At 40.7% G+C, this 15,805-nt stretch overlaps 1 protein-coding gene across 1 annotated transcript; it reads left to right on the forward strand.

Annotated features, from left to right (window-relative positions):
- Positions 1-8,413: 8,413 nt before the first annotated feature.
- LOC120294049 (bidirectional sugar transporter SWEET1-like) lies at positions 8,414-14,166 on the forward strand. Its single transcript, XM_039313926.1, has 7 exons — positions 8,414-8,443; positions 8,557-8,684; positions 8,812-9,066; positions 13,154-13,249; positions 13,378-13,657; positions 13,876-13,992; positions 14,086-14,166. Exons 1-7 carry the CDS (start codon positions 8,414-8,416, stop codon positions 14,164-14,166), a joined length of 987 nt encoding a protein of 328 aa, XP_039169860.1.
- Positions 14,167-15,805: the final 1,639 nt, after the last annotated feature.

Below are 15,805 nucleotides of genomic sequence, written 5' to 3' on the forward strand. Positions count from 1 at the left end.
CCGAAAGGGACCACGATCCTTTCGATTTGACCAATAAATTAGGATCCTGCAAACTCTTAATCACCATTCGAAACTTGGGATTACATGTCATCATTTCAAAAAGTTTGAATTAATTCAAATACTTAAGACCATTTAAACTAGGGCAGGAAAAAGGTGTGCCACTAACATTATTTGCTTCAACACTAACCCCACTCCACATTAACAATCATATGGAACGTTTCAAGTGAGATCAATGTCACCTTCAAATCTACTTTTAGCAATTATGGCTAACTTTTCAATTACTGAGACATTTACTTCGGACATGAGTTCTTGCTTCCCCACTTACATTGAGTATTTTAAGCTCCAATTCAAGTTTATCGGCCTAACCTAAACCCGAAACCCTAAAAACCATGTTATCTTAAGATAATTGTCCATTGGGCTTTGGCTTCCCAAAGTCCTATGCTGATAAATACTTTATAATATTGAAACAAGGCATCATGTCATGTATTTACGCGAGAGAGAGAGAGAGAGAGAGAGAGAGCGCCGGAGGGGGGGGTTTGGAATGGTGTCTAAGAGTCATTTTTCTTTTTCATTTTATTATTCTAGGATTTTTTTGGGCTGGGCACCCATTCTGCCCACGATAATCACGCTTGAGGAGTGCAAGTATAAAAGGAATCCTATCCCCTGCAAAAGGTCAAGATGAAAGGATCCTCTCATACATGGTGGATCTGCACTCACTCGTCTGTGGAGAAAATTTTTACCCGGACAATTCAATTCTAAATCTTTCAATTATATTAATTTAATTTTAAGTCTTTTGATAACTTGTCAACTTAGTCATAAACCTTTTAAATGTGCTAATTTAGTTTTAATATATAAACGGAGATAAAGGTACCGAAAAAGTCTTTAAAATGTCAATGCTAACGCCGTTCGTGCCACATAGGATGGCTATCACCCAGATCAGTGATTTTAACCAAAATTAACTGGATAAACTAAATTGGCACAAATGCAAAAAGTTAATGACTAAATTGATCAAATTGAAATGTTTATGACTAAATTAGTTTATTACAAAAATTGGTTGGATAGACTCAATTGGCACAAATATAAAATGTTTAGAACTAAATTGATTCGATTAAAAGTTTAAGACTAAATTGGTACTAATACAATAAGTTTAAAATTTTGTTTGGGGTACTGTTCATTATGAACGAACCAGAGCGAATCTATTGTATTCAGTTCATTATCTGACTTTATCGAGAAGTAAGATTTGCTGTTGTCACTTCGTCTCATTTTCTTTCTTCTCACTAACTCTCTGACCTGGGAAAAGCCATGGACGTTCTCTGTTTCTTGTGCAGTGTCGCGACCCTCCCAACAAGACTGGGTTGGGGAAGTGGCAGGTTTAAATGTAATGTCGAATTGTGGATCCATGGTCCTCAATCGGTGCAGAGAACTCCCAAACCCTTACCTCCGTGATGTTGGAATTTTTATTTTGGTTCACTTATCCGTATGAAAATATAACAAGGCCGTGGACGTTCTCTGTTTCTTGTGCAGTCCTCTTGGTGCCGCGTTTTACATTCTGATTTCTGCATTTCCTCTTGTCATTCGAGCCTGTTGGGAATAATTGATCCCCGAAAAACGGATTCGACACTAAATCGAACCCCTAAATCAATGCGGAAGACGAAGCCCGGGAAAATACGTATCACCGATCGTAAAGCACACCACGGAGTCGAGTGTACATTGTTAGCCACAGATTAGACACCAATGCCGAAGATCAAGGAAGAAATTCTGATCCGATGATGTCAATTCGCCTTGAAAAGGGAAATCGGCGTCGCCTTAAGCGTACTATTCTTGTTGGAGGGAGAGAGGGAGAGGAACGTACGTTCATTGTTCCAACCAATGTCATCCCTCTCTCTCTCTCCTCCCTTTTATACCTTCCCCCATCCACGGGCTCTATTCCCGTGGGCCGGGCCTTTGGGCCCAAAGCATGGGCGGACGGGCCTTAAGCCCATCACCAATTAAAACCATCATCTCCCACTCGCACATGGTGGGCTGAACAGGATTCTCTTTACCTCTATTCAACATTCATACCGGTGAATAATCCGTGCGACCAGCATACTTTGAGAGCTCGTTGCCATACATCGTTAGGAATATATAGCAGCTCATAATGGGCATCGGACTGAGTAGATTTAGTATGCAGTACCCTAGATCGATTGATCACATTTATATCTCTCTTGATCTCTTTTAAACAATGATATATATATATATATATATATATATATATATATATATATATATATTGTATTCACAATTATGATTATCACAAAGACAGTCATAATTGGTTAACCGGTGAATACAAAACTACAATGTGATTCTCCAAATTCGATTTTCCTCTTCCCTTCAAACTCTCAATTTCAGTTTAGCTTGCTTTTCTAGAAATGTCCCATTAGATCGAATCAACTCATGACCATTGGCAACATCCTAAGATAGCAAACACTAAATAGAAATCTTGAAAATAAGTAAGAGTCATGAGGGGACTAAAAAATTGAGGAACTCTTTTCCTCAAGAGTCTCATACGACATAAAAATTGAGATCAAACTTTTGCCACTCTTATTGGTCGTTTCATGCATACGTAGTATGAAATACGTATTACGGTAATAACTCCTTTCCCATGGAGCGTATGTCTACACCTTCAATACCGTACATATGATAGTTCAGACATACCCAATGTCTAACTTGAGTTCACCTATCTACTCATTCACAAAATTCATCAGAACTCACATCTGGCATCTTAGACAGATAAAGTAAAATATGTGGGGTATTTTACTTTCGGACATCATGAGTATTATGTCCTCATCTTAACACTTAGTTAAGGCGACATACGTATTTTAAGCTTGAGCTCTCGATTATCACTTAGATAATAAGCTTAAAAATAGTCTCATCTCTATCTATCACACAGTAAATAGAGGCGATTACCCGTGTGAGTGGGCTAATCTTATATCTGTCCGACATACTTTCTCAACTTAAAGTAATGCACTAAGCATTAAGATGCATAAAGATCAAACAAAGATTCATAGGCATTAATGATGAAAACACAAATTCATCAAATGTGAACTCTTAGGGAAATTACAATATTCAGTACATCATTCTCTACGCAATCTTAGAGATTTCATATGGCCACAAAACACATCTCTAGGTATTGGCTTTGTCATAGGATCTGCTACCATTCTATGCGTAGTATGTACTCTAAGTTCACATCTTTTCGTGCAATTATATCCTTGACGAAAGTATACATGGTATCTATATGTTTGGTCTTGCCATGATATTTTGGATCTTTGGTGTACGCTTTTGCTGCTTGGCTATCACAGTTAACCAACAATGAATCTGCAGCACTTCAAATAACACCTAAATGATCCAATAATCTCTTAAGCCAAACATCTTCTTTTATTGCTGCTGATAATGCCACGAACTCAGTTTCCATCGTGGACAAGGCTATACACTTTTGTTTCTTACTGCTCCAACATATGGTGCCATTATTCAGTAAGAAAACAAATCCAGAGGTAGATTTTCTTTCATTTAAATCTCCTCTCCAATCAGCATCAGAATAGCCTTTGAGTTGCAGATCATTTCCATAATAACTCAACGTATAATCAGCAATCCCCTTTAGATACCTTAGTATTCATTTAACGGCTTTCCAACGTGCTTGACCTGGATTGGATTGGTATCTACTCACCATTCCAACTACATAACATATGTCAAGTCTTATACACTTCATAGCGTACATCAAGCTCCCAACAGCACTAGCATAAGGAACATGTTTCATTTGTTCCTTCTCTTGTGGAGTCCTTGGACACAGTCTATGGCTCAATCCTTCACCTTTTGCAATAGGAGTGTCAATGGGTTTACAATCCCATATCCTTCAATTCAAAATTGGAAGACAACCAACTTTTGATAGTATTGACAAGCTCCATATTGCTTCCGGCAATTAGTATATCATCAACATATAATGATATGATCACAAATTGATCCTTGGATCTTTTGATATATACATAATGATCCTCATCTATCATTGTAAAATCATATGCCATTATGGCATTATGAAATCGTATATACCATTGTCTTGACGACTGCTTAAGGCCATATATTGACCTCAAAAGTCGATATACCTTTTCTTCTTGGCCTTTCATTATGAAACCAGCAGGTTGTTCCATCTATGTTCCTTCCTTTAATTCTCCATTGAGGGGAGCAGTCTTTACATCCATTTGATGTAACTCAAGATCCATACTAAACACTATTGCAAGAATTATGCGAATCGAGGTAAATCTCACTACAGGAGAAAATGTTTCTTCATAATCAATTCATTCCTGTTGATTATACCTATTCGTCACAAGGCGAGCCTTATGCCTTTCTATCGAGTCATCAGCCTTTCGCTTTATTTTTGAGAACCCACTTGTTCCCAATAGCTTTGTGTCCTTTTGGAAGATCAACCAGTTCCCAGACTTGGTTTGACTTCATTGACTCCATCTCCTCTTTCATTGCATAAATCCATTTTTCCTTACTAGGGCATTTTATAGCCTCATTAATATTTCTTAGCTCATCCTTATCTCGTGGAGCAATTATAAAAGTTTCCTCTTCAATGTCAAAACGTCGACGGGGAATACTTTGGCGACTTGTTCGCTATATGGGAGATTGTACACTTAGCACATCATTCCCCATTATGCTCCCACTCGGATTAGATAATGACGATATCATCTCATCATGTGGTTGTAATTGAGAATGAGTTGAATTCAATTCATCACTTCTCATATTACTCCCACTTGGACGAACTCCACTAACATCATTATCCTGATCCCAGGTCTCAAATAGGGAACAATCTTCCCCTATTTCGCCCTTCTTAGGAAATTCATCCTCTAAGAATGTGACATCCCGTGATTCAAATTCATTTATACTCCCATTTTCCTGCTCACCTATGAACACATACCATTTCGAGTGTTCGGAGTATCTCATTAAAATACTCTACTTTCCTTTAGGACCCAATTTCCCAAACTTGTGAGAGGACTCATGAGTATAGACAGTACAACCCCATGGCTTAAGAAAACTTAAGTCCGATTTTCTACCTGTCCATAACTCATATGGAGTGGAACTAACTGATTTGGAAGGCACACAGTTAAGTATATAGGCAGCAGTTAACAACGCATCACTCCAAAAAAGTGATATGTAAGTTAGCATGCGCCATCATGGACCTAACCATTTCCAGTAGGGTTCTATTTCTTATCTCCGCAACACCATTTTGTTGAGGAGTATATGGAATAGACAACTGTCTTTCTATTCCTTTTTATCACATAATTTTCTAAACTCATCAGATAAATATTCTCGACATCGATCAGATCTCAATGCTTTTATTTTCTTGTCTAATTGATTTTCAACCAAGTTCATAAACCTTTTGAAACAATATAATGCTTCAGATTGATGAGAAATCAAATAGACATATCCGAATCGAGTATAATCATCTATAAAAGTGATGAAATAAACAAACCCATGCCTTCTTCTCACATTTATTTAACCACATACATCATAATGGATTAAATGCAGAGGAAATTCAGCTCTTTATCTTTTCCAAATGGTTTCCTTATCGTTTTCCCTACTAGGCAATGCTCACATCTGGGCAAATCGACTTTTTCAATGTTGCCCAACAAGCTATTTTTGGCTAGTCTATTCATACGTTGTTGGCCAATATGACCAAGTTTAGCATGCCACATAATCACATCATTATCATATGAATTAGGAGACGTGAAACAAGGGAATAACAAATATTGACATCACCACAGTCAACATATAGTACAATGAAACCATCCAGAAAATGACCACAACCATAGTAGTTTGTATCCAAATACAAATCTACACCTCTATTATGGAAGTTCATATAAAAAACAAGTTTAACTAACACCAAAACAGACGTTAAATTTCGACGAATCTCTAGAGCATATGGAACGTCATGTAAGAACAAGATGCGTCCACTACGCATGTTCAATTGGCAAGTGCCAATCCTTTTAACTTCATTTCTGGAGTTATATCCCACATAGATCCACTTAGTTCCAGTCGGTATCGTCGGAATTCCACGAAGGATTCTCTATCTTTCGCTACATGGTCTGTCTTTCCTGAATCTACAGTCCACAAAGGATTGGTTCAGCCAATAATTCAAAACTTGACACATAATCAAAGTTCTTAAATGTACAAGAGGTGTTTACCTTTTTCGCCTCACAACAGTTGCGAGCATAGTGACATTTTCTTGTCACAATTGTAACACCTCAGACTTATATGCACGAATAATTAATGCCTATCATTTATGCATCCCTTTTGCACTGAGACCCATCATATTAATGAACAATTTCAAGTAAGGTTTTAGAATCAAAAGGTCACTACGTTTCCAATCATCCTCCAAAGATCCTAACTTAAAACTATCATTAATATGATTGTCATATGCAAAATCAATTCTATGAAGCTACAAAAACTTCTAAACTACCCACAGCTAATTACCCATAGCAACCAGCAATAACAGAAAGTAACAGATAATTGATATCCAATAAAACAATAATGCTTTCAACATAATACAACAATCCATTACACTAAGTAATATATTCAAAAAGAAATATCAACATAGAAAGAGATATTCAACACTCAAAAACATCTCAAACTAATCTAAGAAATAAATAGGGAAAGTCCATTCTAATCTATCAGTCAAAGTATCTGAGAAAACTAAAGGCACATTTGCTAACTATGGAAAAACTTTTGGAGAGCTATCATGTCGCCACCAAGGCGCATTCACTCTGTGCCATGTGGTGCTCAATCTAAGGGTTGAAGTTTTGGCCAACTCAATCCTATAGTACTCTCTTACAAAAGCTTCCACTAGCCTCCTATAATCCGGGACCACGTTGATCTCCCATAGCCGATCTAACACTGCTTGCCATTCAGGTGGAAGAGTGTTCATCAAAGCCGGCACCTTCTCAAAATCCGGCATAAGATAACCATTCCGGATGATTTCTGTATCATCGATTGACCTTGACCATATGTGATACTAAATCACCATCAAGCCACCGATAATTAGCTAACTCTTTCATCAGCCTTTTCAGTCTAGCTCTTCCTTCGTCCGTTCTCGGGATTGCGGAGTATCCGTGCATAACGCATCATAGTTCCTGCAACAAATGCAGAACTAAAATGGATCACTTTTAATCCACAATAAACAAAATGGAAAATACATAATTTTCCATGATTCATGCAACAAATGTAGAATAAAAAATGGATTACCTCTAACCCACACAGACATAATTGAAAAAGAAACAAATTCCTTTTTTTTTTTTTTTCCGGGTCAACGGTCAACGGTCGTCGGTCAACGGTCAATGGGTCAACGGGTCAACGGTTAGGTCGTCGGACCGGTCGGACCGGACGGGCCGGTCGGGCCAAACGGGCCGGTTGGACCGGTCGGCCGGTTTGGGCGAACGGACGGCACGTGCCGCGCGCGTGCCGGGCGTCCGCGGTTCGGGTCGAGTCGGGTTGCCGGTCGGGTCGCCGGCCGTGGATCGCCCGCGAAACGTCGCCGTCCGGCGTCATCGATGGCGTCACCCTAGCGGTTACTGACCGTTGGGTGGCGCCAGCACGCGTCGGTCCGCGGACCGCGCGTGCCCGGTCGCCGGCGGCGGCGAGCACGTGCCGGTTCACCGACCGCGCATGTGTCGCACGTCTTGGGCGAGCCGGCGCTTCCGGCGCGTCGCGCCCACGCGCAGCGGCTTCCGGCCATGTGTGTTGGCGCGTGCGGCGTCTCTCGGCGGCGCTCGACGTCGCCTTTCTTCCTATGCCATTATAATTCGATTTCGACTTAAAACTCGGAAAAATGGCCGAATAGCGCTCGGGTGTCGGGTTTCTCGCCCCCATCCGTACGGCCGAATTGCTTTTGTGAAAAATCAATCAAAAATATCAAACAGGTCGGGAAAAACGTGAACTAGGGCTCTGATACCAATGTTGAGAATAACTGATCCCCGAAAAACGGATTCGACACTAAATCGAACCCCTAAATCAATGCGGAAGACGAAGCCCGGGAAAACACGTATCACCAATCGTAAAGCACACCACGGAGTCGAGCGTACCTTGTTAGCCACAGATTAGACACCAATGTCGAAGATCGAGGAAGAAATTCTGATCCGATGATGTCAATTCGCCTTGAAAAGGAAATCGGCGTCGCCTAAGCGTCTTGTTCTTGTTGGAGGGAGAGAGGGAGAGGAACGTGCGTTCATTGTTCCAACCAATGTCATCTCTCTCTCTCTCCTCCCTTTTATACCTTCCCCCATCGACGGGCTCTATTCCCGTGGGCCGGGCCTTTTGGGCCCAGCATGGGCGGACGGGCCTTAAGCCCATCACCAATTGAAACCATCAGAGCCTGACCTCTGTCATGGCTCCGCTTGTTCTCGGCCTTAATGCTGTACGCTTTCCCTGTTTCCGATATAGGAAAATGCAGTCGGTCTGTTCCTTATCTTGGCGCCTATGTAAGTCGCAGAGTATCGACTTGCTAAGTCATTATCTTGTCATCTTTAGCTAAAGCTTGCGAAGCTGCATAACTATTCTAGGATCATGTTCAAGAGGATCATAACAAGCTGGTCGACTGAGCAGGTCTCTGGTGTCTCCTATGTGATAACTCTTCTTAATTGCCTCTTCTACACTTGGTAAGTCCTGCAAGATTCGCAACGATAAGCACAATGTTACTGGGGCACTAATCAGCTTATTTTCTATCTAATTAACCAAACTCGTGAATATCTCTCTTTGTTTATACATGGCTAAACAATTTCGCAGGTATGAATTTCCATTCTTGTCGTCGGACAGCCTTTTGATATCGATCATTAGCAGCATAGGAGTAGTGATTGAGTTCGTGCATGTTCCGATCTTCATCACATACGCATCGAAGAAGGAGAGCGCAAAGATCATGAGACTCCCTGGTCTTGCTCTGATTCTTTTCATAACATTTGCCTTTGTCTCCCTCTTCATCCTTCATGGGAAGACCTGTAAACTCTCGCGTAGCATCACGCTCGACATTTCCTCCACTATCATGTATGCTTCACCTCTATCAGCACTCCAAGGCAATCCAACGGTATCAGGATATGATCCTAGATCCTCTACTCTTAACAATAGAAACAATGTTGGTTAAAATAATCATATTGAGATTACGAATTTGACAAACCAATGGTTAATAGATTGGTCAAATGCCAAATATGGGAAATTTGAGGGGCAAGATGGCCAACCAAATCCTCAATTAGACCCAACTTAATTTGCCAACAAAATTCGACAAGAATAGGGTTTGAATAGGAAAACCTTATTTTAAATGGATTAATAATCAGCCTTTTTTCTAGAAACTTTAAAATTCCGTCAACCATTGAAGATATCAATCCATTTATAGCTTAATGTAGAGAAGTAGGAACAAATAAATATTTCAGACTTAGGTTGTATCATTTATCTTTTTCAAAAATTGCTTTAAGTTAGATCAGTAATTTACCATCTAATTCAGTGTGTAATTGGGCGAACATGGAAAGACAATTTCATTCTTAATTTTATAGAACCATAAATGAGGTATCGATTGTTGATTTGGTCACACTTTAATAATATAATAATGAGTTAGTTGATCAGTGTATTGTTTGATTTAAGAAGGCTAAAAATAAATGTCTCGCCACATTCTTAGAAAAAAGAATTCTCAAATTTGGCCTAAAATTTGACTTAAGAGAAATGCTTGAAGATTAAGACGTTGCCAATTTATTTCAATAGGCAATGAAAGTGTTTATGTATGAGAAATTGAGAGAGAGAGAGAGAGAGAGAGAGAGAGAGAGAGGCACATGAAGACTTTATACAAAACGTGATTTTAGTATATATATGAGTTAGGGGATGAATCTGACCAAAATGAAAATACTACATTAGCCATGGCAAAAATGGTGTTTGACAAGCCTTATGTTTGTTGATAATTAAAGCCTTCCAAATTTTTAGAAACAATAACAGACAAGTTAAAGACACTCGAGTTTACTCGTTTGAAATCACTAAATCGAACTAAATCTTTGACTTACTTTTGAAAGATGGGCCAAATTAAATTTATTGAAGGTCAAGTAATTCCATGTACTACTAAACAAAAAAATTGCAAGTGATGCCGCTCATGGAGCCATGGTACGGCTAATTGTTTTGGTTTCAAGAAAACAATTCATGAGACAAATCGGCAAGTAAAAATCAAATTTACTGATGAAAAAGAAAAGAAAAAATGCAAGTCAATCCTCATATGTTCCCTCGCATAATCGACAAGTAAAATCAAATCTATTATGCTTGTCTTAATTAAGACTTAAGCCTATCAATTTGGCTAATTTAATCTTAAACCGTTTAATAATTTTTCAATTTAGTCCAACTGGCCAATGTTGACTAGAAATTGATGATGTGGACGTTTGTCATCCTATAGTTGCATGAACATTGCTAACGTGAAAATTCTTAAAAGTTTTTATTTTTTTCAGATTTTTTTTTCTGTTAAATGCTGGGCCCTCGCCCAAATCTGACGAGGGTAGCGAGCCTTTGCAAACCATTGGGCAAGGGCTACAAGTCCTCACCATCTGTGACAAGGGTTGTAGCCCTCATCCGACTGCGAGTGAGGGTTGTGAGGCCTTGCCTAGTGGTTGGTGAGGATGTAGCAAGCAAGGACTCGTACTCCTCACCTAGTGGTTAGCAAGGGCTTAACGTCTAAGCAAGGGTCATAAGCCCTCACCCACCATGTGTGAGGGCAGCAATGAGCGAGGGCCATGAGCCCTCACCTGGTGACCAACGAGGGCTATGACCCTCCCTCGGTGGTCCATGGGGTCTACGAACCTCAGCGGCTCCTTGCTAACCCTAAACAATAAAAAATAACAATAATAATTAATAAAAATTCAAAAATAAAAATAAAATTTTAAAAATTTCACGTTAGCAACAATAATGTAATATAGGATGTCGGGCATTTATGTCATTAATTTTGAGTAAAAATTGGTTGGATAGACTAAATTAATAAATTATAAAAAACTAAATTAATTAAATGAAAAGATTTAGGATTAAATTGGTATAAGTGTAATAAATTCATAACTTTGTTGATAATTTTTTTCTGCTAAGCTGTCTTCCGTTGAAGTCGCTTAAACAGCTCACGTTAGTCAACCGACATTTCTTTCGATGTCTCCGCTTCTGGAGTCACCTTTGAGGAATAGAATTTGGATGGAGGAGTTGGTGAGAATCAACACGTTGGGCAACCCAAATTTGTCGAATCCTACGTTAAAGCTATTGGCGCTATTTTTTTTTTTTTTTAATAGTCGGTTTTTTTTTTTTTTTTTTTGGGTTCGTTAGTGGCTCTATTATTCAAAGAAAAAGATTTAGTGTGGAATCCATGCACCCTATACTATCATCGCATAAACGTTTCTATCCGACTCGTACTATAAGGAAAATGTCGAATTAATTTAATCACGAAATAAAATTGTGAGTCTGACACTCTTTCCACTCCATTGATGGGACGATATCCAATCCAAAGGGACAAAGAACCTTCCTATTCGACGATGGATCCTGTGAATTCTTAGTCACTCTTAGAAACTAGGGTTGAGGTGTCATCGATTCAAAAAGTTCAAAATAATTCAAATATTTAAGATCCATTTGATAACCATTTTGTTTGATACAATTTCAACCATTTTGTTTCGGATACAATTTCAACTCGATAAATAATTTGAAAAAAAAAAACATGAATTCATTTGATATAGCCCTCAATTTTTTTTATGATATAGAATTTCTTTTAATTTTTAATAATTTATGAGATTTTTCATTTTCTTTTTTTTCCTTCTCTTCTCCTTTCTCCTCTAGTCAATCACCAAGACTCGACGATAGCTAAAGACCGACTAGACGAGAGTCAATGACCTCACCGACCCCTGGCAAGGTCGAGCCTTGCCTAGCCAAGGCAAGGTTGACCCTTCCCTAGCCAGCGGTGACGCTCAACCTCGTCATATTTGGGCGAGGTTAAGCCCTACCTAGCCAAAGCAAGGCCAACCTTCCTTAGCCATGACCAGGTTAGCCTTGCCATGGGCCAGTGAGGCTCCAGCAAGGTCACCGAATTTTATCTTTGGCCGATCGTCGACCATCATCGAGCTTGGTGACCAGTTAGAGAAGGAAAAGGAAGAAAAGAAAAGAGGAGAAAAAAATTGTTGGATTTTTAAATTGTTCTCAAGAACAAAAAAATAACTTTTTCCATTTCTTGATTTCATTTCAAATTTGTTATCGGAAGTAGAAAAATTAGCTAACGTTACCAAATGAATTTTGGTTCTTCTTTTGTTCTGATGAACAAAAGAACAAAAATAATCAAGAATTGGCCGGTTAGCAAATATGCCCTTAAAGACCATTCAAACTCGATAAAAAAAAAAGACGTTGCACTAAGATTATTTGCTTCAATCGTAACCCCACTCCCCATTAGTAGATTATAAATATGACCAAAACAAATATATATGTGGAACGTTCCACTGAGAATGTATATATATATATATGTGGAACGTTCCACTGAGAATGTGTGATCGATGTCACCTTCTAATCTAACTTATGGCAATTATGGCTAACTTTTCAATAACTGAGACGTTTGCTTCCGACAGGAATTCTTGCTTCACCTCTTCCATTAAATATTCTAAGCTCCAATTCAAGTTAGCAGAACAAGTTTTGGAAAAGAAGAGAAAGTTCCACTAATCTTTTTCTGTTCTCGTCATATTAGAGTTGGGTTTTCCTGTATATGAACGAACCTCAGTTATTGACATTGCCAAATTAGTAAGGCCTTCAACTTCAGAGCAGATTTGCTGTTGCCACTTCACCTTATTTACTTTCTTCTCACTTGCTTTTCACCTGGGAAAAGCCATGGACATTCCCCGTTTCTGCGGCATTCTCGGTACTGCGTTTTACGTTCCAATTTCTGCATTTCTTCTTGTCTTTCGAGCCTGTCCTCTTTCGTTGGTTCACTTGTTCTCGGCTTCGATGTCAGGAACTTTCCTAGTTTCCAATATAGGAAATGTAGTCGGTCTGCTCCTTTTCTTGGCACCTATATAAGTCGCAGTGTATCTGTTTGCTAAGTTATTATCCTGCCTTCTTCGCTAAAATTTGTGAAGTTGCATTACTATTCTAGGACCAAGTTCAAGAGGATCATAAGGAACCGGTCAACCGAGCAGTTCTCAGGCGTCCCTTACGTGGTAACTCTTCTTAGTTACAGCCTCTACACTTGGTGAGTTCTACAAGATTCGTAACAATTAGCACAGTATTACTAAGGCACTAATCGGCTTGATTTTCTATCTAATAAAACACACTCGTGGGTATCTCTCTTTACTTATACATGGCTAAATGATTTCGCAGGTATGGACTACCGTTCGTGTCATCGGACAACCTTCTGCTGTTGATCATTAGCGCCATGGGAGTTGTGATTGAACTCACGTATGTTTTGATCTTCATCGCATACGCACCAAAGAAGGAGAGGGCAAAGATCATGGGATTCTCTGGTCTTGCTCTGATTTTTTTCTTAACATTTGCCTTTGCCTCCCTCTTCGCCCTGCACAGCAAGAACCGGAAACTCCTCTGCAGCATCAGACTTGACATTTTTTCCACCATTATGTGTGCTTCACCTCTATCAGTCATGGTAAGAACAACTATATTGTTAGATTTATAATACATTTCACGCTATATTCTATCAATTTAAGCTTTTGGAGTAAACAATTATGCAATCAACTTAGTTCTAGAATGCATCTCACATCTTAAAATATTTTGTCATCAAAAGGATATGTGGGCTAGTATCAAAAGTTCAAATTGTATTAGAATTACAAACTCGGTTTCATCTGTTCCATCTGGTTCATACAGATGATGGTGATCAAGACGGAGAGCGTCAAGTTCATGCCTTTTTTGTTATCGTTGTCCACCTTATGCGGCATCTTTTGGCTCGCATATGGTCTTCTTAGCCACGATCCCTTTCTCATCGTAAGCAATCATCTTATATCATAATTTGGTGTCTGCGTAGAGTGAATATTTAAACTATATAAGCTAATAACTTGGTTTATTTGAACTTGATAGTTTAGGAAAATCTACGTAATGGTGTTGCAGGTGCCTAATGAATTGGGGACTGGACTAGGGATTGCCCAACTGATCTTGTAAGCAATGTACCGCAAGAACCATCGTCATCCAAAGAACGAGATTAGGGATGAATTCGGCGAGATGGATCTTGAAAAGACAGATTAAAATGAAGAAACGGAGTTGCCACGCTCAAGCTTCACCGCTTCTAGCAAAAACTGACCAGCTTTCTTGAATGTATCATCATTCAAAATTAAGTGGTGACGGACTTAAGTGATGAGGTTATCGCCTCAATGAGATTTGACAAAGATCATCTTTCCTTTTCATTCCCTCTTCTATTTTTCGGGTTTTGACTTTCATGCTACAGAGTTCGCCTTCCTTACTCTCTCTACTATGATAGATCCCCCTTCAGTACTATATCGGCGGTGAGACACCTCAAAATGATCACTACGCTACATGGTTATTCAAAAATGCTCCTTTTCAAAATTGGCGCATGTGGGATCAGGTCGTTACACTTTCTCCCTCCTTAAACCCTCAAACCCCACAACTGTTGTTGACACCTCAATTTTATTTAGGTCTTTTTTATTAATTAAGTTTTTTATTTTATTTTGTCTTTTTCGGAATAATGAACAAAAACCAAATAAGTAGCAAAAACAACAAAAAAATAGTAAAAACAAAAGAAAAGAAAAACAAACGCAACCCCCCCATTTTCTTCACGTGGGCTTGTGCGGCTTGGCCCCACCCTCCTTCTCTCTCCTTCTTCCCTCTTCTTCTTCCTCGCTCCATCTTTCTCCGCCTCTGTAGTTCACGCGCGGTGGCCGGCGACGCGCGCGAAGGACGGCCTACGGCCGAGGGGAGTAGGCCGGCGTCGGCCGGAGAGGATAAGATCGGGCGCCATTAATGCCGAGCGAGCCGCTGGAAAGCTCGATGGGACACCGGTTCGGCCGAGCGAAACCGGTGGGTAAGCCGGAGGCCGGCGACCGAACCCCTCCGTCGACCGGAGTTCCTTCGCCTATAAATAGGTGGCCGCAAGCATCGTCGGAGGGCGTGGCGAGCTCGGAAATCCTTCACTGAGAGACATCGGGAAGGATCGAAGGGCGAGCGCAAGAGAGAGCTCGAGTCGCAAGCTCAGCCCACCCTCCACCGAGAGACTTCGGGGAGGGCAGGCGGCGAGTGACTTCGAGAAGGTCAGATCCGGCCGGTGGAGGCTCGGATCTGGCCTGAGTGAGGAGAAATTAAGGCCGAGGAGGGTCCGGTCGAGTTTTTTGCTGTTGTTGTTGCCGCCGGACGCCGTGCCGTAGCCATTCGCCTCAGTCCCGACGCCGTTGCTTCGATGGCTTGTGTCGTGCCCCACCTGCGAAGCCGTGATCGGTCCGTCGACGCCGCGCCAGATTGGGAAACCGAGTTGCCCAGCCACCACCATCCGGACGCCATCGCCACGAGCAGGTAGTGCTACCGCCACCGCCGCCGTTGTCGTCGCCATAGTTTCCCCACTCCGCAGTCCAACTCTCGTCACTACCGTCGCTATCGCCGCCACCGTCGCCGTTGCCGCCGCCGTCGCCGTCGCTGTCGTCCCCGCTGTCGTGCCTCGGCGCCGCGATTCGGGAACCCTAGGGTTCCCGATTTTTCGGGTCGCGACCCCGGGTTGTCGGGTCGGACCCGGATCGGGAACCGGGTAGGGATTCCACGAATTGCGGGCGCGGCGGAAGACCGGGTCGCGACG

This window comes from Eucalyptus grandis, chromosome 5 (assembly GCF_016545825.1).
Source record: "Eucalyptus grandis isolate ANBG69807.140 chromosome 5, ASM1654582v1, whole genome shotgun sequence".
In the NCBI taxonomy this organism is placed as follows: Eukaryota; Viridiplantae; Streptophyta; class Magnoliopsida; order Myrtales; family Myrtaceae; genus Eucalyptus; species Eucalyptus grandis.